General features: G+C 43.4%; 1 protein-coding gene across 1 annotated transcript; it reads left to right on the plus strand.

Moving 5' to 3' along the window:
- The first annotated feature begins 1,766 nt into the window (after nucleotides 1-1,766).
- Nucleotides 1,767-24,443, plus strand: LOC134445703 (vasoactive intestinal polypeptide receptor 2-like). Its single transcript, XM_063194746.1, has 15 exons — nucleotides 1,767-1,894; nucleotides 2,848-2,872; nucleotides 3,343-3,480; nucleotides 15,104-15,224; nucleotides 15,494-15,607; nucleotides 15,757-15,851; nucleotides 16,534-16,631; nucleotides 18,851-18,989; nucleotides 21,463-21,607; nucleotides 22,343-22,403; nucleotides 23,121-23,190; nucleotides 23,470-23,552; nucleotides 23,751-23,877; nucleotides 24,001-24,042; nucleotides 24,312-24,443. Exons 1-15 carry the CDS (start codon nucleotides 1,767-1,769, stop codon nucleotides 24,441-24,443), a joined length of 1,518 nt encoding a protein of 505 aa, XP_063050816.1.
- The last annotated feature ends 1,402 nt before the right edge of the window (nucleotides 24,444-25,845 follow it).

Here is a 25,845-nt window from a genome sequence, read left to right on the forward strand (position 1 = left end):
TACACAGGGGAGGGTGGTGGAGTAGATGGAGAGAGGTGTGGAGTTAGAAGATAAGGGGAAGGGAGGTGGAGAAGTTGGTGTGGGAATGGAGGGAGGTTATGGTGGACAAAAGGGTGGAGAGGGAAGAGAAAAGAAAGTGAAGGTGGAGGCTGAAAGGGTGGAGAGGGGTGGACAAGGGGTTGATGGAAGTGGGGGTAAGGGAATGGAAAATTTTAGGGGGAGAGGGGAGTTGGTCCTCCTCTGCCTCAGAAGAGGACTCTCCTCCCTCGAGGGGGTTGAGCCGGACATTTGAAATAAGATAAACATTAGAAGAAGTTTATTCCAGAAAGAGAAGTTTTGAGGCACTCAAGCTTGCTATGTTTTATGCTTTTTTATTTGGCTCTGCAACTGCAATTTGGTGTGGGTAGGGATGGTGGTGGAGTAGATGGAGAGAGGGGTGGAGACATGAATGACAAGAGACTTTGCAAGAGTTAATTTCAGACCTACCGGTCCTGTGGAGCACCCTGGCCTTCCATCTCCTCCAGGTGGACTTCGGGGGCGGGGCACCCTCTATGGCCGCCCTCAGAGCCCTGCCTTTTAGGCTGTCAGGCAGGCACACTGGTCCTCCTCCACAGAGCCTTGCCTTTTAGGCTGTCAGGCAGGCACACTGGTCCTCCTCCACCCACAAAGAGGGCACCAGCTCAACCTCTTCCCTGATGTTGATGAATGAAGGAGATGATGATGGAATAGGTGGAGAGAGGGGTGGAGACGTTGGTGTGGTCCTCCTCCACCGTAAAATATTAGGACATCTATCATCAGCAGCACGCCTACTGCGTCATCTAGACCGTTTCGACCACTTAAGCGCTGTACGGTCCCCAACAGTAGAGGTCAGACCAGAGGTGATCACTCTCTAGCCGATGTCCCACGTCCAATCACTAAGCCGATGTCCCACGTCCAATCACTGAAATGTCTAGGATTGCTCAGTCTGTGAGGATCTGCAGTCTAAAAAATGTGTAAAATGACTAATGATAAACCAATGTGTTTAATAGAAATAGGGAACCACTAAGGGGGGAGAATTGTTTAGGATGGATTGATTTTGGTAAAGAAAAGATATTGGTATTATTATGTACTCAGTAGGTTTTTTTCAAGGGTGGGAAGAAGTATTTTTTAATATCTATTCCAAAGGAACTGGTCCAGCTGGACACTATCCAAGTGGAAAAGGCTTAAAAAATAGAAAAATACCCTTTTAATTCAAAAGACATTTGGACATAAAGGAGTTTTCTAGTGCTACTGTAGAACGGGAGATGGAGGGGGTAGGGGGCGGGAGATGGAGGGATATGGCATGCAGGGTATGGGGGGAGATGGGGGGTAGGGGGCGAGGGAGACAGGGTGTGGAGGGGGGGAGATGGCAGGCAGGGGGTAGGACAGTGCAGGGGAGGGGGGAGATGGAGGGGGAGGGGGAGATGGGGGGCAGGGGAGGGGGAAAGATGGCAGGCAGGGGGTAGGAGAGGGGAGGAGGAGGTAAGATGGAGGGGATGGGGGGAGATGGTGGGTAGGGGACAGCGGAGGAGAGGAGATGGCAGGCTCGGCAGTCCAAACTTCAATAATTGCCAAAAATGCCTGTGTCAGTTTGTGGTCCCAGATAGATATAATTTTCCTTCTAGTCAATTATAGATCCGGATGCCCCAGCACTTGGCCCTGACCCTCCAGGCTCCACATCTGCCCAATCTCCTACCTCCACTTCCTCTGCCACCCCTTCTCCTTCTCCTCCCCAGAAGAGAGCGAAGATGAGTGACAATGGCTCTCTACTGGAGTTCTTCAAGGAAGAGGCATTGAAGGAGGAGAGGCGCCACGAACAAGCGGAGGCCAAGACGGACCGCTTCTTGGCCTTGTTTGAGAAGCTTATTGAGAAGCTGTAACTTACGTATTACAATTTAATATTGTACATTAATGTGCCCGCTGCTGCACCCTCCGACGTGCCCACTGCTGTGCCCATGTGGAGTAGAGTGCCGTCGAAAATATTGGAGCAGCGACAGGAGATCTAGTGGTTGAAATAATGGGACGTGACTCCCCAGCTGTCACGGGTGGGATACCTGGTGGGGGTGAGAACAGTGTACAAGTGGAAAGGTGAATGAAATTATTGTTCTTATGAAACCTATTGAAAGTCACTTAACATCAGCCAAATCTTCTCCAAACTTGGGGAGGAGGAGTGTGAGTGTTGCATTTTACAGGAACAGCATGTAGAGGAAGACCATCAGGGTGAGGCTGTAAATGATTGCCCACTGTGTCAGGTGGCAAAACCACCACACTCAAGCCATTGAAATACGGAAATTTTACAGGACGCAAATTTTACAGGATTTTACAAGAACCGGATGGTGGATATGTCAGTTCGAAGTGTGGACATGCAAAAAGTTATGATGCTGCCGCACATGCCAGGCGTAAAGTCTGCGGTATTCACACACTGCATTGCCGCCTACCACGAAACATTCGCATCTGTGGGCCAGAAAAGGCAAAGGAAGGCGATTTCAGTGGTATGGTATGAGGGGGTTGCGGACCGGGGTGCCAACGAGGTGGCGTCTGCATATGTAGCTGCCCTGGAGAAGGGATGTGCTTGCTGTTAGTAGCATTAAATTAACATTTTATAATACTCCCCATCTTTCAAATACATCTCTTAGGCCATGTAGAAACGTGAAAAGGATGGCAATTTAAAATTGAAGGAGAAAATGGCCAAAAAGAGGAAAAGGCCCCTCATGCCGAAATCTGTGAGCTGGCTTTCTGATTTTATCTAGAGAAAATGTTAAACAATAATGGAAACGGCTAACTCAAGCAAACGAGTGTGTGCGCGTGCGTGTGTGTGTTTCTCCACAGGCTTCACTTCACCTCACTGCTTCAGGTCCCCTTCCCAAGGCATACAAAGTTGCAGTGATGCAGCATCTGTGGTAAGATTCCTTGTGTGCGTGAGCAATATCCTGTGATAACTGAAATAAGTTTCCTAACAGTCAGGTAAGTGTAGTGTAATGTACGTGACCTCTGTATTTTATTACAGAACACCATATCACCCTTCCCAAAAGGGAGGCCCCTGAACCGCCAATCAGCAACATCCGTGGTAAGCTTCCGTGTGTGTGTGTGTGTGTATCTCTCTGTGTGTGTGGTTTCAAAAAGTAATTGTACCTTCATTTACAGTACTGTTTTTTGCTTATAGGATGTCTTGATGAGGTCTGATGATGAGGTAAATCTGTGGCAAGATTCCTTGTGTGTGTGAACAATATCCTGTGATAACTGAAATAAGTTTCCTAAGAGTCTGGCAAGTAAAGTGCAGTGTAAGGTAAGTGACCTTTGTGTATTTCATCACTTGCTCACAAGAACAAGAACAAGAACTGGTGCCTGAAGTCCTCTCTGGTGATCCTGCTAAACTCCCCAAGGATTGCTGAAGAGGACATCACGATCAAATTCTTTGAATCAGGGCACACCTTTATGAGCGCGGAGAGTTTCCACCATGAGGTGGAGCAAGAGATGTGGCGTAGGGCAGGTGGGGTGTATGACTTTGGTCATTTCCTGTCTGTAATCTCCAAATCCAACTCTTTTTTTATTTGCTATTTAACCTACAGAAAGTGCCTGCAACCACATGCCAACCTTAAAGGAAACTCTCTACAAAACACAGAGACGGGTGGAGATGGTGACGAAGACCTACAGAGGCACCCCATTGTACATCCCACCCCAGAATGAGGAGGAGGAGGAGGAGGAAGATTATTTTTATTTAGATAGCACTGAGGAGGAGGACATAGGGCAGTACAATTCCTTCTCTCTCTCTCTCTCTGTTTTCACTGAAAAAAATAGACAATAATATTTCAAAGATTGATGAAGATTGTTTTTGATTTTTGCAGTCCGGTCAGATGTATGTGAATTTAGAAAGTTTGAGCATTACATCTTAGCGCTCATTACTATTGGGCAGGATACTCCGTTTCTGGCCAGTCTGGCAGTAGCCGTTGGGGGCTCCCCCCCTGACTCTAGGCAGTGATTGCACCTCTGACACCCATCACCAGGACTTCTACCCCCCCCTGGCGGACACGGCCCAACAAACCTCACCTCTGGATCTCTCCAGGGATTCCCCCATCATTAGTATGGTCGCGGGCGGGTACACCATTTAACACACCCAAAAAGGCCACGCGCAAAACAAAACACTGCCACTCCTCCCTTACAACCTTAGAGTCACCTCCACCGAATCCCCGTAAAAAACGGGTACGCAACGATAAGGAATCAACTGCAACGTCAAGCATGTAATCTACTGGGTAGACAACTGCAGTGCGCAAAACAAAAACTGGTGCCTGATGTCCTCTCTGGTGGTCATGGTCAACTCCAGAGGACATAGCGCTTACATTCCTAGAGGCAGGACACACATTCATGAGCGTCGACTAGAGGTGTGTCATTCATGAACGAGCCGGTTCTTTTGAACGGCTCCCTGAAGTGAACGATGGGAACCGGATCACAGCTGGGGGAGCCACTCGACTGTTATTTCGTTCATTTTTCATTCATTTTAAGCACGTGACCTCGACCAGAGTAATTACATTTGGGGAAAAACACAATTGTTTACCTCAAAGAGAGGCAAAAACGGTCTTTAGAAGCAGGAGAATAATCAGTTGTTGTTTCAACAAAATTACCTAGAGGTGGAGGCAAAATATTACATTCTAAACACTGAATATATAATTTAAAAAAGAGCCAAAAGAGCCAGTTTTTTGAACGGCTCTTTGAAACGAACGAGCCTCTAAGATCCGGATCCCATAAAAGAGCCATAAATCCCATCTCTAGCGTCGACAGTTTCCACCATGGGGTGGAGCAGGAGATGTGGCGTTGGTCAGGTGGGGTGTATGACTGGAGGGATTTCCTGTCTGTAATCTCCAAATCCAGCTCCAGCAAGGAGGTGGAGGAGATGAAATGCGAAGACTAGGGGCGTGGGAAAATGGCCATTCTGCGGTAAAAACAAAGATGCTGCCAAGGCTGGCCGAGTTGAAGGTGGTGCAGGTTCGGAGGGGTTCCAGATCCATGTATGTGAAGAGGTCACATGGGGAGGAGGAATTTATTACAATGGATTTCCTCCAAAAGAAGTTTCAGCTATGGAGTCCGCCAATGCTGAGGCCATGTGATGTAGGAGTGGAGGAAGAGAGGAAAAAGAAAATGGGACTCTTAAGGATCTGGCTCCCCTTATGCCTGCTACTAGGAGGCTTTTCTGGTCCTCACTCCTAGTCAGGAATGCCACTGCACCAGTGACAATGAGGAATGAGGTTTATCTCTCTCGCGCGCCATATGCTCTCTTGTTACGCCATGTTTTATTTCTGCGGTGGTTAACCCTCTAGCTACCAGGATTTTTTTTGAATAGGTCGGAATTCTACCAGGAATTCTAAGGAAAATTTGACATTTTGGTCATATTTTAAATAATGTCAAATAACTTGAAAAGAAATGAAAAGTGTCAATTACAAGTTACGTTCATATTAAAGTAGAGAAAACACACTTTCAAATGGTATATCATTTATGGATAATTAATTGTTCAGTATTCCCATAGAGTGCCTTTGATGTGGATTAAATGATAAAAATGTGATAAAATCCGATAATATCTAGGCCTATCTATCTATATATCTATATATTTAGGCCTATCTATCTATCTATCTATCGATCTCTCTATATATCTATCTATCTATCCTTCGTCTATCCATCCATCCATCCAGGGTCAAAGTTGAACAATGATCATGTGACGACAACAAATGTCGTTCACCCAAAAGTCCTGTTTTCAAGCGGTTTCAAGCGGTATAACTGTAATGGACTACACTAGCTAATAATGTTTGAACTAAACTAGAGATGATATAAAAACCCGGAGGATCCGGTTGGAGAGCCGGGTAAAGACCTCATCCGAACAGACCGGATGGCTGTCGTGCATTGATCCGCCAAAGGCGGGTCAGACGGCATTTCATTAATATGTCAACAAAATGGCAGTTACAGCGCGAGAAATTGTGAAACCGGAATATATCCTCTTTAGTTGACTACAACAGCCATTCTCTAATCTCCCTAGTATGCTGTTCAGTCACGAACATTCACTGAGTAAAACTGAACCAACTCCCGCCTCGTCATTCATCGAGCCTGTTTGATCCGTCCAGCCTGTTGTGGCCAATTGAGTCGCGGATCCCCACTCCCTGTGTGTGTGCTTCTGACTCTGTAGAGCTCTACATTTCTAAATGTTAACAGTGCTCTGCCAACGCTTTAACATCTCACTCTGTAGGCTACTCGTAGGGAAATTATAGTCTACAGACGTGACTCTATCACTCACTGCGTTACAGCGTAGGCTACAGTCTTTAAAGCCACTGCTGTCACTCCCCTCGCCCGAGTCACTCAGCAGCGGCGCCCTCGGCGACTCGGTGAGACGAATCCTGACTGAGTTGTTGGTAGCAGCGAATCCCCTACGGATCGGATCAACGCTTAAGTTTCGTTTTTGCCACGAGTGTGCGAGTCGCAAGGCAACTCGGCAGCGGAAGCGAGTGGTCATCTGCTGCTCGCCTCCTGACCATCCCTGCTCAACTAGACTTCTGCTCCCAAATATTTGACTTTTAGTCTTCTTAAATACAAACAACACACATTATTTATTGCAAAATCAGGAACATGCCGTTTCACTGCTGCCAAAGGCTGTTCGAGTTGTGGTTGCATGTTTAGTGAGGAGAGGTGGGTCGGATCGCAGCATGAGTTTAGGAACTGTGACATTCATAAAGTGAGTTTTGTTGATCAAACTGTCTTACTCTTTGATTTATCAACATGAATTGATAAATGGAACAACAAAGGCATAGCTATTTAACGGCAGAAACGTTTTAAAAAATACATTATATTATTTATTTTTATTTAGGCCTATTTTAAATAAGTGATCCGAGTGATCCGTCTAATCCGGATACTCTCCTTGGAATGATCCAATCAATCCGGACGCCTCAAAGATTCGAGTTAAGCACCTCTAAACTAAACCATGCCAAAGACGTGTAAGGATAACCGTAGAAGTGTCCGCGATAGCAGACAGGACATGAATGGAGCTGTAAGGAAGTTTCCCCTCCCAATTTGGCACAGGTAAGACGCGCCAGGCATCACCGAGTAATACGGAATTGAAGTGCTACAAACACCACGTTGGTAAGCTATTATTGGAAGTTAGCATTCAACTCAACGTCTTCACGCACATTTTTATGAAGGACACGTGGAGTAGTAACAGTCCTTGACTGCTTTGCCAAAGCTGACACGCAAAATGAGTAGCCTATCATGCTGCGCTTCCAGATGCGCTGTTACGCAGAGCTGTCGCTGTCTGTTGTTCCAGGAAACTAAGATAGTTGGATACCAACATATGGTTTGACTCTGAAAACACATCGAAGACAGTTTACATTTTTAATATGTAGCGTGTAGACATCGGCTGGACAGTTGTGTTTGCTATTTAGGACCTTGGCAGAACTCATCACAGTTGAACACCATCTCATAAGCCTAATAAAACAACATGATCTAAAAATAGCCTAAATAGTCATAAACATGTGCTGTTGACCATGAAAATAGATCGAAGAGGGTTGGAAGTTTTCATATTTAGTGTATATTGGTTGTAGAAACAGAATGGTTGTGTTTGTAGCCATCCAATCTCGGACGGCTGTCATTTGAATTGACGGCAGATTGCCAAATCGCATAAAGCGGCGCATCTCGTAATAAAATCTAAATACTGAAAAATAATATAATATAAACATATAGTTTTTATACTGAAAGTATATCGAGGAGGGTCTGTAATATTGAGCTAAAGTGTTTGAAAGCTGGAAAAACTGCATGATGACGGCCGTTCAGCCGTATTTTCATATGAAAATATTCCGGCCGGCCGCGGGCGTTCTGGTACAGATCCAGCCGGACGTTCACGGCCGTTATGGTAGCTAGAGGGTTAAAAGCCTTTCAGATAGCCTGGATAAAGCCTGCCTATTTGAATATTATCATCTCTTTCGTACAGTGTTGCCATAAGAAAATAAACCAAAGTCACTATTGGCTCGCTGATGTACAGAAAACATGCCCACGTGCCTTTGTACGATTGTGAGGCGAAATTGCTTGTCATTACCCCATGTACACTCCGCGATGCGAGACTCATGATTGACCAAAAAAATTGGCGGGCAATACTCGTACAATGTAAGCCCAGCTTAAATTGATGTGGTTTACAGCGTTGCAAGATTTGTCTGATCAAAACCTGCCCAAAATGCGCTAAATTACGCCCAATTTCAACAAACTGTATTGGTTTCTATGGGCACAAAACTGCTTGAAAAAAAAAAACCGCCAAATGGCCAATTTTCCCGTTTTTACTCACAGACGGCCATCCCAAGTAGCCCAATTGGGCGGGTAACCGCCCAATCTGACAACACTAGTGGTTTACTCATGACATTGGTGTTTCATGATGTGTGTTGATAAAACCTGTACATTAAAAAAAAAAAACCTGTCTGACTGTAGTAAGCCGTGTTGCCAGGTTGGGCGGTTGGACACGTAATAGAGCTTTTTACATGTAAATCTGTCCTGAGCGTGATCCAGGCCCCCATCTCACAGTCGCTGCCCAAACTCAGAGTTCGCCAGGGTTCCTCCATTGCTGTTGCAGCCGTAGCAGAGAGTACAGAAAGTAGCTGCCCTCATCAACTGTGTTGCCAGATTGGGCGGGTGGAATTGGGCTATTTGGAATGAGCGTCTGCGGGTAAAAACGTGAAAAATTGGCCATTTGGCGTTTTTTTTCCCCCAGCCGTTTCGGGCCCATAGAAGTCAATGTAATTTGTTGAATTTGGGCGGAATTTTGTAGCCTCGCGACGCCATCCTCTGTACTCCACCCAAAGATTTTGGCTCCGCACATCACCTGGCAAAAGCCTCGAGCTCGGTTCTCTGTGTTTCGCCAATCAGCAAACAGTTGAGAGTGGTGACGTAGAACTCACCTGCGAGCTCCGTTACGGATTGGTTAAGGTAATTATATTCACACTTTCGTTTTGTTATTTGTATGCTTATGCGACGCTACAACGTAACAGGCATGCTAATAAAGCACAATATGGGTTTTAATTTGAGTTTGGAACTTCAATTAATTTAAATGATAGAGTAAGATCCGACCATCTCCCATCGTCCACGGAGACGGATTCCTCATGGCTTTTGCCAGACTGATTGACGGAGTCAACAGTCGGCTTTTCGCCCAGGCTAGGAATTTAGTACATTTTGGCGGTTTTTGAGAACTTTTTGGGCGGGATTTGATCGGACACATCTGGCAACACTGCTCATCAATCATCCAGAACTTTTCTGTGGTGCGCATCCACGACTGCTAGGAGGACGAGGGAGTAACTAGTTATAATTATGAAAGAGGGAGCCGGAATTTGGATGAGTCTGCATGATTACTTGCTTGCCATCGATAACACCTTAAAGGGACACTGTGCAGGAAATGGTCAAAAAAGGTACTGCAACCATGCTGCTGCTCATTGAAACTGGGTTGTCTATTGCCAAATTTGATCTTTACATGAAAGTTTACTAAGTAATAAACAAATATTTTCTAGTATGGTCCAAGTACAGTCATTTTTGCAGCTAAAAATCGCTATTTTTGGAAATTCAAAATGGCGGAACATGGAGAAGATCCCCCTTTTTATGCATGAAAAGTGCAATTTTTCCAGTCATAATGAATACTTAGAATTTGATGCTGGTTTGAGCTCATTTTGTGTCGAGCGCGGGGCGGAAACTCGTCCTTGTGAAACCACTGTGTCTGCACATTAGTGCCTGTGGTCTTCAACATACCATTCTGTTTCACTCCTTTAGCAACAAGTATTCTCATGTTCAACACACACACACACGCACGCACACACACAGACAATGACAGAACCCCCCAAGGCCTGCCACACACACATGCAGACACCACACACAGACACATACACACAATGACAGGACCCCCTCCCTCTAGGCCTGACACACACACACACACAAACGGCAAACACCACACAGACACATGCGCGCACACACACACGTGATGACGCCCCCCCCCCCTCCCCCTCTAGGCCTGACACTGAAACACACACACACACAGACACATGTGTGCGCACACACACACCCTCGCTAGATCTCTCTCTCAGACACACTGCAGTGAATTGGGACAAGTTCTCGCTCTCTCTCTCTCACCCCCCTCTCCCCATTTCACATTCACACACTCGCTCTGTTTCCACTCCCCATCCAACTCTGTTTTTCTCTCTATCTGTCCTCATCTCTCTCTCTCTGATCAGCTCTGAGCTAAAAAAGAGAATTTGGATATTACATACAAGTCAAGACCATCGCCATTTCAAAACAACACCAAGGTTTATCTCTGTTCTCTCTTTCTATCTATCTATCTGTCTATCTATCTATCTGTCTGACCGCTGTTTCGTCATGAGGGGAGCTGCTACCGTGGCGATATTTCTGCTTGGACCCGTCATCACCTTTTCGATTTTTGTAAGTCAAGAATTCGCTTATTGTTCTTTCATTTCTTCCATCCATCCATCCATCCACCCATTCATTCTTTCATTCTTCCTTCAAACTCCCTCTTACAGTAGCTAGACTCATCTCTTTTCCATTCTGTAGATCAGTGGTTCCCAACCTATGGGTCGGGACCCAACTTATGGGTCGCCAAAGATCCACAGAGGGTTGCGGAGCCCTCTTGGGGTTAAGGGGTTTCATTTTGAATATATATAGCCCATGTTGAATGAATGACAAATCATTTAACTAATATATGCATAGAAGCAAAAAAATGTAAGTTACATTAAAGGGACACTGTGCAGGAAAAGGTAAAAAAAAAGGTACTGCAACTATGCTGCTCATTAAAACTGGGCTGCCTATTGCCAAATTTGATCTTTACATGAACGTTTACTAAGTAATTAAGAAATATTTTCTAGTATGGTCCAAGTACAGTCATTTTTGCAGCTAAAAACAGCTGTTTTTGGAAATTCAAAATGGCGGACCATGGAAAAGATCCCCCTTTTCATGTATGAAAAGTGCATTTTTTTCAGTCATAATGAATACTTACAATGTGATGCTGGTGGTAAGTATTCATGAAAAAGGTAACATTAGTGAATGGGCAGCATGAGTTCTAGAAATAAACAACTAAAAATCTCACACAGTATCCCTTTAAACATTTATTCTATATTTGACCAAAGACGAAAGAGGAATAAAATAACTAAAATCAGTTTTCCCAGGAAACAGAGGGCATCTTGTGACTCTTGTGCGGGCGCTCGCACGGTTGGGTCACCAAAGCTTACAATGGTAAAAACATGGGTCCCTGAAGAAAAAGGTTGGGAATCACTGCTGTAGATAGACAGATAGACAGACAGATACAATCCCCTCCAGAAGTTATGGAAATGGATGCCAACTCCTCTTGTTTTTGTTGTCCACCAAAGACATTTTGAACTTCTGTTTCATATTCATCTTGTCATCGTATCCGTTGGTTCTTCTGTGAACAAATAAAAACAACAGATTTTGGCTCGCTGTTCCAAGACTTTTTGGCGGGAACTGTAGATAGACAGACAGACAAATCTCTGCTTTTCTCTCGCGTGCTCTCTCTCTCTCTCTCTTTCACTCAATCACACACACACACATTTAGAAGCTCTTGCTCTCTCTCTCTCTCGCTCACTCAATCACACACACACATTTAGAAGCTCTCGCTCCCCCCCCCCTCTCTCTCTCTCACACACATTTAGAAGCTCTTGCTCTCTCTCTCTCTCATTCACTCAATCACACACACACACATTTAGAAGCTCTCTCTCTCTCTCTCTCTCTCTCACACACACACACACACACACACACACACACACACACACACATTTAGAAGCTCTTGCTCTCTCTCTCTCATTCACTCAATCAAACACACACACACATTTAGAAGCTCTCGCTCCCCCCCCCCTCTCTCACTCACACACATTTAGAAGCTAACACAGAGGGGATACAATGTTAGCCTTGGGCAAAGTCTAATTGAAGTTTTCACTACAAAATGGGGACACTCACACATGTGCGCATGCACACACGCGCACATGCAAGCACACACCACACACACACACAAACACACGTATGAGCCAATTTGAAATGTGCAAAACTCTCTGGCTAAATGTCATGTAATCTCTGTTAAAGTTATTCTCCAATGGTTTGTCTTATTTCATGAAAACAGTAGTGTTGTGATGTTCGCGAACGAGGCAATTCTTCTGAACGGCTCCCAGTAGTGAACGATGGGAACCGGATCACAGCTGGGGGAGTCCCTCTACCGCTTTTTCGTTCATTTTTCATTACCTTTAGGCATGTGAACTTGATGCAAGTACTTCAATTGTCTGCCTTAAGGAGTGGCAGAAACGGTCTTTAGAAGCAGGAGAATCAGTTGTTTGGACAAAATTACCCAGCGGTGGAGTCAAAATATTACATTCGAAATACTGAATAAATAATCGAACATAAGTGACAGTTTTTTGAATGCCTCTTTGAAAGGAACGAGACACTATGATCCGAATCCCGTCAAAAGAGCCATACATTCTTCCATAAATTCTTGTCTAGAAAACAAAGAGGACATATCACATCATCAACTATATTATCATTCAGCCAAACAGACTTACAGTTCTGCTTAATACTTCAGATCACTGGCAAAATGTCTGCTATTTCTGCCTCTCCTCTCTACCTCCTTTAAATCCATCTCAAACAATTATGTTTTTTCCCCATTTGTTAAGCACTTTGAGTTGCATGCCTTGTATACAGTGCTATAAATACAATTATTATTATATTATTACTGGCAAAATGTCATGTCTCCCCAATCTGCTCATTCTTGCTTCAAAACTAACCCTTTTCTCATGTACATAGGCAGTACCATAGCTGCCACATACATCCTTCTCAATAACTTTAGTTCATTTTCATTTAATTGGTGCCTTTACCAAAGTTATTTAGCACAACTATGTGGATCAGCTGCCAAAAGCTCATATCTCTCCCAAAACAGTTTGTGTCAAAACTAGTCAGTGCCCACATTGTGTCTTTGGCACTTAATAATGGAGAAAACTGTAGTGTCCATACATAGAAGATTGTTACAGCACTGGGCTACCTGAAGAGGCCATTTTATAGTTCAGTTACACATCGCAGAATGGGTTTCAATAAAAGACTGCACACTTAATTAGTATTTAGTATTTCTCTGAGCTATGGCCAATGATTGCCTATGTAGCTCAGGTATAGCGGTGTGTGCGATATGCATGGTTTGCATTATTTCTGAATGACTATTTGATGATTGTTAGAGCCAAGATGGAAATAGTAATAAATATAAGATGGATATACTGTAGTAGTAAATATTAATACTAACAATTCTCTGTTGTTACACTTTTCCTGGTTTATTAGACATGCTCCTTATGTTTGTCTGCTGTGCTGATCAGGTGTTTATGATAAATCACACTCCCTAGTGCAGGGGTCCCCAACCTTTCTGGGTCAGAGGGCTACCAAGGGCTACCCGAGGGCTACTAAGAGCTACCCGAGGGCTATTTTGTTCAAAATCCTCTACTGATGTTTTGACATAATTCCCAAATCACTCTAGGTTGAATGATAATTTGCTTATAAGATAAGGAAATATTCGTTATAGGCTATAAAGAAATAATTGCATATTTAAATTAAGAAAAAACATTAACTATGACCAAAATCTTGTAGTCGACACTGTTTACAAACATCCTTGAAGGGCACATCAGAAGCTCCTGGAGGGCTACCTGGCGCCCGCGGGCACCACGTTGGTGACACCTGCCCTAGTGGCTACTCCAGGGTTCCCACGGGTCATGGAATTTCTGGAATATCATGGAATTTCATAAAAGTTTTTCCAGTCATGGAAAGTCATGGAATTTTAGCATTTTGCATGCTCAGTCATGGAATATCATGGAATTTTCTTAACATTTGTGTAAAACTAGAAACGTTTTTGTTTGGTGTAGAACATTGTTTCTTATTGGCTATCCTAAAACGCTTTGCCAGAGATTGTTTGGTTTCACGCTGTTATGTGCAACATTCTAGAATGCAATGAGCCCACTGCAGTCTGGCAGCAGCTCGGCGTCGGCTCTAGGGGTGAAGATAATGTTTCGTTTTCACACTTTAAAAAAAACAAATTTACGTCATTTTTTTTTACGGAAGTGGTCATGGAAATTCTGCTTTTTGGGTCTGGAAAGTCTTGGAAAATCATGGAATTTTATATCTGAATTAGAGTGGGAACCCTGCTACTCACTAGAGACAATGAAGGCTAATCTAATCTACAGTAATCTAATCTAGTCTAATCTAATGTACAGTAATCTAAATAAATCAAACACATGGCCTTTAGTATTCTGAGGTCTTACTATCTACTCACCAAAATACTGTAGTCACAGTGCAAACAAATAAGAAATATGCACACACAGATACTTGAAAAGTGTGTGTGTGTGTGTGTGTGTGTGTGTGTGTGTGTGTGTGTGTGTGTGAGCATCTATTTGTAACATGAATTATTCTGTTTAGGAGTGCTCCATTTGTTGTACAGTTGCATCACACACACACACACACACACACACACACACACACACACACACACACACACACACACACTGTATGCACACATTGTTCAAAGAGACCAAACACACTGTCCGAGAGATACTGATGGTATTTCTCAATATGAAGTGTGCTAGCCTTGCTCGTGTGAGCAACGCCTGATCTTTCGCAGATTTCACCAAGGAGGATCCTATTGTTAATTACACTTAGAACTACTGATTTGATACTCTTCGGTGAAATCCACGGAAAATGGCCGTTACTCACTTCACTTCTCACTTCCCTTAGTGTGTGAGAGACCGACAGAGATACAGTAGAGACAACTAGGCTAGCAAAATTCAAGCATTTTCAAGGAATTCAAGCATCAGTGGGAACCCTGAATAATGTAAACCGAGGTATAAAAATGGCTGCTGTTTGTGTGCCGTGCTAACCGTCAGGCTAACGCTAGCCACCCATTGTAAAACTTTCCTATTGAACTACACAAGTGGTTTCTTCAGTTGGGCTAGTGTAGTCTTTCCTCACTTGAAACCCATTATAAGATGTGGAAATTAAACTACAAAAATGGCTGCTGTTTGTGTGCCGTGCTAACCGTCAGGCTAGCGCTAGCCACCCGCGCTGCAACTTCCACCAGGCTCTGCGAAGGGAGGAGGAGAAGTGCCGCACTCGCTTGACGGCCGAGGAGGAGGAGGAGGAGAGGAGGAGCGAGGGATCTGGAGGTGAAGCACGCACACACACACATGCACATAAACACGCGCACACACAGGTACTGTCACATGCACATGCGCACACACACAACCACACAGCTCTACACAGACACACACACTGTGGGTATTTCTCAAAACCTAGTCTGCACACTTCTAAGTGTATCAGCCTAATTAGTCACGCCCAGTGATTGGATACTCTTTGCTAACTCTACGGAATATCCAATCACTGGGTGTGACTAACTAAAGAGTATGTGTTGAGCGTGTGAGTGTCTGTCGTTCAGGTGTGCGTTGCAAAGGGTTCTGGGATCGCCTCATGTGCTGGGGTCAATCGGAGGTCAACGCCACCGTCACCATCCCCTGCCCAGACATCCTGAAGGAGCTGTTCCACACTCACGGTCAGAAATATTATCATTATCAATTATTATTATTACTATTACTATTACATACTTCAATTAGCCATTTGTAGTCTTGTCCCATTGAAACGCATTGCAAAGCGTGGAAATTGGACTACAAAAATGTCTGCTGTTGCGTTGTGTGTGTGCAGGTGTGATCAGCAGGAACTGTTCACCGGATGGCGCCTGGTCCGACGTCTTCCCGAACATCAGCACGGCCTGTGGAACCACACCACATAAGGAGAAGGTAAACACACACACACACACACGCATGCCACATAAGGAGAAGGTAACCACACACCCAAAACACACACACAGGACGCCACATAAGGAGAAGGTAACCACACACACACGCATGCATGCATGCACACACACACACACCATGCCACATAAGTAGAAGATAACCACGGCACACACACACACGCACACACTGTGGAACCACGGCACACACACACCGCACACCACGCCACATAAGGAGAAGGTAACCAAACACACACACACCGCACACCACGCCACATAAGGAGAAGGTAACCAAACACACACACACCGCACACCACGCCACATAAGGAGAAGGTAACCACACACACACACACACACACACACACACACACACACACACACACACACACACACACACACACACACACACACACCACGCCACATAAGGAGATGGTAGCCACATACACACACACAAACTTTTATTATTAATACTTTATCTATAAGAAATATTTTCATGTAAAATTCTTTCAAAACATTGTCTTTTCATTTATACTTGATATCTTTCAAGTTTACAATAAACAGTCACACACTTACATTATCTGTTAACACTTCTGTACAACCATAAACCTTTTTTCCCCTCATTTCCCCCCCATGACGTGTGTGTTTGTGTGTGTGTGCGTGTGTGCATGTATGTGTGCGTGTGCGTGCAGCTGGTCTTCTTCTTGGTGGTGAGAGTTCTGTACACACTAGGCCACGCCCTCTCCTTGGTTGCCCTGACGACCAGCGTGGCGATTCTGTGCTCCTTCAGGTACCCTGATTAACGTTAACATGCTGTTGCTGTGGTCACTACACCCCTGACCAGTGGTGTGGTCTACGTAGTATATGTTGTATACCCACTTCAACACTTCAGGATTTTCTGTATACCCACCTAAAATTGATTGATCCATTATTTAGAATATTACAAATATACAGGGCCCGTTTTGCAATGGATAAAAAGAGTGACTACGGATGAAAATAACACAAATATATACAGTACACCCACCACAAAAAAGTGGACTACATCCCTGGCTACATTTTAACCCCGCTTTGTAGTACAGACCTCAGGAGGCTGTATAGTTATTGTTGTTCTGTTCTTGTTATTGTGATGCCTGAAGAAGGGGAGGAGGCGGCGTCCGAATGGAAAACTATGATTAAACGAATGAGACCATCGCAATAAAACATTACAATCATTAAAGAGGGTATGAAGAAAACGTATTCCTACAGAAGAATGTGGGTAACTGTGGATAAGACAGACAGTAACGTCCTCCCCCCTCTCCTTCCATAGCTATGTTGCCAGCGCCCCTAAACCACCCCCCCCCCCACCCCCGCTAGGCTATATGAATCCATGTTGTTGTTATTGTGCTATATGAATCCATGTTGTTGTTATTGTGCTATATGAATCCATATTGTTGTTATTGTGCTATATGAATCCATATTGTTGTTATTGTGCTATATGAATCCATATTGTTATTATTGTGCTATATGGATCCATATTGTTGTTATTGTGCTATATGAATTCATGTTGTTGTTTGTTAATAGTATTTGGTTTGGTTTGGTTTATTTATGGATATAGGAAGACAAAAAGGTATCCAAGGGATAACATGTAAAAGCGTAAACACTTATTTCCAACATGGTCCCTGATGGAAGAGGACAAGACATAACAAAAACATGTAACAGATATCACATACACATATGCCATCACATTCCTACGTCACCTAGTTCTCCACTTTATTCCACAAAAATACTCTAACTCTTTGTTTAAAACACCTTTTTGTTTCTGCCATTTTAATATTTAGTGGAAGGCTATTCCATAGCATAATCCCTGTATAAAAGAAAGAGCTGCGAGCTGTGCTTTTTGAAGCTGGTACCTTACAGGAGCGAACACTTGCTCTTGTTCCATGGGCATGTTGAGTATGCACCATTACAATTTGGGATCCCAAGTACTTAGGTGCTATCCCATTTATAATGTTAAACATATGATTCAGTTTTAGCTGTTCAACCCTTAATTTCACAGGCAGATAGTCCACTTTCTTAAAATCATTTGAAGTAACATGATACCTAGATGGTTTACCTAATATAAAACGGATCATGTTGTTCTGCATAACCTGCATTTGATTTTTTATTTTCACTGTCAGGCCACTGTACCATGCTGAACAGGCATAGTCAAAATGGCACTGCACAAGCGCTGACACAAGAAGTTTTTTAACTTTTAAATCTAATTGCCTTGTGTTACGGTACAAAAATTTCAATTTAGAAGCACTTTTATACAATAGCTTCTCTGCAATTGAATGACCAGTCAGAGTCTGATCCAATGTTAAACCTAGATATGTAACTGTTGATTTTGTTTGTATTTCGTTACCGTTACATGTGACTTTTAACTCAGGTGCCTTTTTTATCCTATGTTTGGTACCAAATAAAATGCATTCAGTTTTCCCCACATGCAATGACAGTCTATTGTCTAGCAGCCACTGTCTTACATTGTTCAACTCATCAGTGAGGGTGTGTTGAATCTGAGAGGTGTCCCTGCCAGATACAAGTAGAGAGGAGTCATCAGCATAAAGAATGACATACATTTAACAGCTGCTGGCATATCATTTACATAAATAAGGAATAACAAAGGGCCTAAAATTGAACCTTGGGGCACCCCACACGATATTTGCAAGGGTTCTGACAATACCCCATCATAATCACAAATTTGATGTCTATCAGATAGGTATGATTTAAACCACTGTAATGATGCCTGGCCAAAACCCATGCATTGCAACTTAGATAAAAGAATTGAATGGTCCACCGTGTCAAATGCTTTCTGTAAATCTAATAAAACCATGCCTGTATAATTTCCATTTTCACTTTCTTGTCTGATGTAATCACATAGGTGAGTGAGGCATGTGTCGGACCTCAGGTACAGACCTCAGGAGGCTGTATAGTTGTTGTTATTGTTATTGTGCTATATGAATCCATGTTGTTGTTGTTGTTGTTTGTCAACAGGCGTCTGCGCTGTACCAGGAACTACATCCACTTGAACCTCTTCATCTCCTTCATGCTACGAGCGGTTAGCGTGCTAATCAAAGACCATCTCATCTTCACACACACGCAGACCGCACACTGCAACCCCACTGGATCACTGGTAAGACAGCCGCTAGCATGCTAATCAAAGCGCACAATAACTATTCTGACCTAAAATACAAAGGCAAAGTGCAGTAACCACACACTTTGACAAAATTAGGTTTAGACTGAAATGGTTTTCATTATGTCTCCTTGTCACAAAGCCTTCTGGCCCAAATGTGTCCTGTTATAGAGATATTGCTGTGTCAAGTAACTACAATATCCAACCTAACACCAAGGCTTAGAAGGCTTTTTTCAACGTTGGCATCACGGGCGGCATTATTAACAGGCTAGGGGAAGTTGTCATAAGAAAAAAAATAAAATGAAAATGTAAAATCATTTTTTTATTCCTATTGTTTTTATGGGTGGAAAATGCATGAAAAACATGTCTGAAAGATTAAAGAGACGTAACTGCGATGGCAAAGTGTTACTAATGAATGCTAGACGTGCAGAACAGCTAACAGTGCTTCTCACGAAGATGGTAGCAAAAGATATGCTGCCCATTAACTTTGTGGAAGGAGAAGGCTTTCGGGAGTTCATGAACTTTCTTGAGCCAGAATACACAGTTCAATCTCGGAAAAAAATTACTTAGCAGGCTCGAAAAAACTTCACGATGAAAATGCAATCATCCTACGCAATGATTTTGCGAATGCACATTAAGTGTCCCTAACCACCGACTCGTGGACGGCACTAACTACTGAATCCTCACCCGTCATTACATGCTAGAGTGGGAGATGCGGAGCGCTGTTCTGCAGACAAAAGCCATGCCTGAGCGTCATACGGCTGAGAATCTGGCGAATGTCCTGTCTTGCTTCAATACCCAAAACGTGATTTCGGTAAGCAGACCAGAGCATTTAGTGCGGAATACTTGAAGGCTTACTCGTGGCTTGAGTAGGCTATAGCAAACAAAGAGATGCCGTATTCTGTTTCCCTTGCCGTCAGTTTCTGTGCAACGTTAGGGACCAGGCTTTTACTGTTGGTGGGGTTAGGGACTGGAGAAATATTACGAAAAAATAATCAAGCACATCGAGAGGAAATGCTGACCGAGCACGGCACCGGGAGCGGACTTGAAGCATATGAAACTGACTGCCTGTCCAAATGGTCTATCTATGCCAAAGTTAAAGTTCAAGAGGAAAGGTTGCGCAACGTTTTCCTCGGGTTTTCCCGAAGATGTTTTTCTTTCTTTTCTCACATGCAAAAAAGGGGGCATTGAAGACGAGCCAATTTAAAACTGTACGTCTTTTATAATTGTGAAACTGAAGACAAGTTTCCACACCTGTGGACATTAAAGAATCAAATCAAATCAATCAAAACGAAAATAGCCATATTGGGCCTCAATGTTTTAACTCTCTAAGCCTAAATGCATCTTAAATACATAGGAAAATTCGTTGAACACGCTATGGTATTTGGAATGAATGAAGTTTGCAAACGGAATAGTAGGCCTATATCGCTATCAGAATTCCCTGCAAATGTGCTAATGACAGGCAGTGAAAAGCAGTGGAGCAAGGTTTCTCAAGGGCTTGAAATACACCATTTTTCAGTGCTTTTGTCAAAATTTTCTTGCAGGGGACCATACCCCCGTAACCCCCTACAACATATAAATAATAATAATAATAATAATATATATATTTTTTTTTAATTAATATTATTATTATTATTATTTTAGCCTCCCCACGGGCATTGTTATAGCGCCGCCTATGGTTGGCATAGTTACTGCACTTTGCCTTTGTAGGTCAATATTCTAAGAATCTGGATCAGGATTGATGACTACAGGGAGGGTGACTATATTTGGCACGTGAAAACCCAGACACGTTACCGTGTACACGTGATGTAGTCTCCCGTCCTTAGATGTGTATGTTTCAGGCTGATCTTGGATGCACATTAGGGGTGCACTATATTAGAAAAATATGCGATACACGATAACATGACTGTATATCGCGATATTGATATTACTCGCGATATTTATTATATCTACATATATTTTCCCCTCTCTACTTGCCATTCTACACTTTATCATGTATGAAACAACTGAGAGCAATGTTTTATTTCCAACATTATTATTATTAGGAAAAAAACATGGCTAATATACAGCATCAACTTAAAATGTCAACCTTTTTAATACCTTTTTGACATATCGTGCAAACCTAATGCACATAACTTATTACACATAACTGTGTGTGTGTGTGTTTTTTAACAAAGTGTAAGATTGAATTTAGGACGCACACTGGGTTTCAACTAGATATGAACAGATGACTGGTCTCGTGGGGCGTGCCATGCTGCTGCCCAGCAGGGGGTAGCGAGACTCTTTGAAAAAAAAAAAAAAAAAAAAAAAAACGTGTGCGTGTGAATGTACTTTAAAAGTGTGTGTGTGTGTGTGTGTGTGTGTGCGTGCGTGTGCATGTGTGTAAATACTTTAAAAGTGTGTGTGTGTGTGCATGTGTGTAAATACTTTAAAAGTGTGTGTGTGTGTGTGTGCGTGTTGTGGTTGTTCACAGGTGGGCTGCAGGCTGAGTCTGGTGCTGTGCCAGTATTGCATCATGGGAAACTTCCTCTGGCTGCTGGTGGAGGGACTGTACCTGCACGCACTGCTGACGCTGCAAACACACACACACCTCACACACTACCTGCTCATCGGCTGGGGTGAGGCAACACACACACACCTCACACACTACCTGCTCATCGGCTGGGGTGAGGCAACACACACACACACACACACCTCACACACTACCTGCTCATCGGCTGGGGTGAGGCAACACACACACACACACACACACACACACACCTCAGACACTACCTGCTCATCGGCTGGGGTGAGGCAACACACACACACACCTCACACACTACCTGCTCATCGGCTGGGGTGAGGCAACACACACACACACACACACACACACACACCTCACACACTACCTGCTCATCGGCTGGGGTGAGGCGACAGACACACACACACACACACTACCTGCACATCGACTGGGGTGAGGTAACACACACCTCACACACTACCTGCTCATCGGCTGGGGTGAGGCGTCTCACACACACACACACACACACACACACACACACACACACACACACACACACACACACACACACACACACACCTCACACACTACCTGCTCATCGTTTGGTGTGAGGCATCTCTCTCTCTCACACACACACAGGGAGCATTTTTTTATTATACCATTACAGGATTAGACTTTCTATCCTTGTGAAACTTCTAGAGTGTTCATAATGTTAACATTAGAATGAAATAGAGGCCACAATAGAAGCCACAATCCTCAATAGAAGCCACAATAAAGTAAACATAGTACCTACACTGTGTGTGTGTGTGTGTGTGTGTGTGTGTGTGTGTGTGTGTGTGTGTATGTTTTGCAGCTATCCCAGCAGTGTTTGTGGCCGCGTGGGCTATTGCAAGACTTTACTTGGAGGACACGGGGTAAGTAGCAAAGTGTGTGTGTGCGTTCCAATATGCGACCTTGCCTCCTCCACTTGTGCTTGTTTCCTCGTACCAGGAAGTAATATGTCATGATGACATCACTGACAACTGCATTATATTTCAATAACTTGCAAAAGCTCAATTGTACAGTCTTTTTCTCATTTGCATTTGGGATGGTGAATGAAAAACAGTCCCTCAAAAGTTGTTGTGGCTAGGCTGACAGCTGGGAAACTTTATGGTTTTCTCCACGGAGGAGGGGCCAGGAGGCGGGACGAGGAGACAAGCACAAGTGGAGGGAGCAAGGTCGCATATTGTAACGCACTCAATGTGTGCGCGTTAGTTATATAAAGATGGCAGTTGCAGAGACTGCAGATAACGTGTGACAAACAATAATATTTTAATTACATGGTCTTGGTCTTGAAAATCGATGTAAAAAATGTTTGTGCCTGAAACGACCCAACAATCAAAGTTCCTTTTAAATGTCTTCATGAGGACTTGATAAATTATAATTACATGTTGTAATAACCACTGCAATATGCAATTATTACAAATAGAGAAAAATGGTATCACAAATGGCGGTGTTATTACGTAATGTGTTGTTGCAAATATTGTTGAAAATGTCAAATCAATTATTGCATGATAAAGGAGTGGCACAAACTGACAGTCTTGAAAAACACATTGTGTGTGTGTGTTTTGTGTGTTTGTGTGTGTGTTTAGGTGCTGGGAGAGGAATGACAGCACTCTGCCTGGTTGGCTAATCAATGGACCAATCACACTGTCCATCACAGTGCGTACACACGCACACGCACATGCACGTACTAGCTGCACTTGACTTTACCATGGCCAGAAAAAATAACACTCCTGTATGGAGGCATGACTATCATCATGTGTTCAGCTGTGATTCCCAAACTTTTTTTGTGTGGACCCCCTTTTAGGGTGTGGATTTCTTCTACTTCTGAATGCAAAGGGGATGAGTTTGGCAACCACTGTGCTGGAGTTGGTTGGTCAATTGATTTGATAATGTGTGTGTATGTGTATGTGTGTGTGTGTGTGTGTGTGTGTGTAGGTGAACTTTGTGCTCTTCCTCCACATCGTTCGCATCCTCCTCCAGAAGCTCCGATGTCCGGGCGCTGACCAATCACAATACAGGTAACGGGAGTCTCCACCAATCACAATACAGGTAATGGGAGTCTCCTGTCCTCAGTCATAACTGTCCTCAGTCATAACAATACAAGTTACAGATGGAAGCGTTTCTAACTAGGATTAGATGTGGGGGCCCCACAAGGCACCATTTTGGGACCACTCTAAATTTAGACTTCACTTCTCTGTCTCTCTCTCTCCCTCCAGGCGGTTGGCAAAATCCACTTTACTTCTCATCCCGTTGTTTGGGATTCACTACGTTCTTTTCGTCTCCCTCAATGAGTCGGTTGCCGACTACAAGATATTATTTGACCTCGGAATAGGCTCCTTCCAGGTGTGTGTTATCTGTGTTTGTGTGCGAGAGAAAAATAGGGTGGGGTTATCAATATTAGCAAGTTATTTAGAACTTTTGCAATGGTGTGTGTGTGTGTGTGTGTGTGTGTGTGTGTGTGTGTAGGGTTTGGTGGTGGCGATCCTCTACTGCTTTCTGAATTCAGAGGTCAGTACACACACACACAAATGCACGCGCACACACACACACACACACACTCTCTGGTGCGATTCCTAAATATATGCAGTATATCTGACAGGGATTATAGTAATGTGTTTTAACCCCCATAGCCACTGAGAAACGCACAGACACACTATCTCTTGGTTATATTTTTGATATATATTTCAGTTTTCAGTATTGTTTTTATTGTAATAACTTAAGCAATTACCATATGCATTTGTTATTATTGTTGGTGGTATTATGTTGTTGTTTGCCAGGTGCAGGCTGAGCTGAAGAGGAAGTGGCACAGCCTCTGCTTCCTGTTTATGTCCCGCCCACACCACCCCCACCACAGGCAGCCCTCCCTCTCGCTATCCCAGAACGCATCGGTGCGCACCACTGTACTCTAGAGAAGGACGATTAACTTACATTACATTTACATCACACATTATCAGTGTTTCTCAACCAGGGTGCCATCCCTTCCTCAGGGGTGCAGTGGAAACGTGGCTGACGGTATGTGAAATTGACCAGAATTATTAAATAAATAATGTAATATAATACATTTTTGTCCTACTTAATAAATGAATGCTTAGTCAGTGGAATCTTTCATCCACCATCTACCATTTACGCACAATAAAGTAAATTTAGGTGGCCCGTATGGCATACACATAGCCCATGCTTGTCCAAACTAAGGCCCGCGGGCCAACTCCGGCCCGCAAGCCCGTTTTTATTGGCCCGCGGCAGATTTTTAAAATGTGATAGAACATGGCCCGCACATTACATTTGACCTTCATTGCAACTCTGTTGCAATTCTGAGTTTGAACACCAGGTGGCGCCACCCACTAAAACTTCTCCACTTCCACTAGGCTAGTTGTTTCTTGATGTTTGTTACTGTAGTAGCCCTATCAGAGAAACAAGGGGGAAATGATAGTTGCTATTGCTGCATCCAAAGGAAATATTTTGGCTTGACCACAAATGAGCAATGCCTTCTAACAAACACAGATGAACTAGTTTGCAAAATTCTATGCATGGGAACCCAGACCTTTTCACACTGAGTTCAGGATGACAGGCTGGGAACTAAAGCATGATGCTAAGATATTTTTCAAGTTTCAATTGGGGCCGGGGTAGTTTGGGTACTTTTTCATCACCTTGTTAAAATAAGATGTAATCGGCGGTTTGGTAGTAATGATATTATGGCATTGTTATGTTAGCGCCGTCCGTCACCAAATAATAGGAGACAGTTACGGCAACAGCTGCTTATAAACACTCCAAACTTTATTAGCGGTTAGCGTTAGCGATTGCTTAGCACTTTTATTTGTAACTTTAACCCACAGTTGGAATAGTATCATGCTGTACTGTAAGCACATTTTGCACAAGTGACATTATTTTTGATTGCTTTGTGAATCCATCCTCTAAAATTGCCTCTTTGGCTGTAGCAAGTTAGCTCAACATGCTAGGTTACGACAGAACTAGCTCATTTAAACTGAGGGAGGCACAGAGAGAAGAGCTGCCTTTTTGTTTTCATCCCTGCCTGCGTGCGTCTGAGAGAGAGGCACTTGATCTGATTGGATCAGCGCGAGTTTCACATTAACCCATGAAGTGCCGGGGAACAGCAAGTAGTGGCTATAATAAGAATTAAATACAAATAAAACAGCATATAAACATGCATTGATTGATTGTAGGCAATAATAAAATATCAATTTAATAATAATTAATAACAATTAATAATAAGCTTAATTGTTAACCGTGTACATGTGGATAATTCATACACTGACACAATAATATTGATGCAATTTTTGTTACCTTTTCTTA

The sequence above is a fragment of the Engraulis encrasicolus genome, chromosome 1, assembly GCF_034702125.1.
Source record: "Engraulis encrasicolus isolate BLACKSEA-1 chromosome 1, IST_EnEncr_1.0, whole genome shotgun sequence".
In the NCBI taxonomy this organism is placed as follows: Eukaryota; Metazoa; Chordata; class Actinopteri; order Clupeiformes; family Engraulidae; genus Engraulis; species Engraulis encrasicolus.

Coding starts and splice junctions, on each gene's coding strand:
- LOC134445703 (XM_063194746.1), top strand. CDS start 1,767: ATGAGTGACAATGGCTCTCTACTGGAGTTCTTCAAGGAAGAGGCATTG. Junction 2,873..3,342: donor ACTTCACCTCACTGCTTCAG/GTCCCCTTCCCA, acceptor CTTGCTCACAAG/AACAAGAACAAGAACTGGTG. Junction 24,043..24,311: donor ACTGCTTTCTGAATTCAGAG/GTCAGTACACAC, acceptor GTTGTTTGCCAG/GTGCAGGCTGAGCTGAAGAG.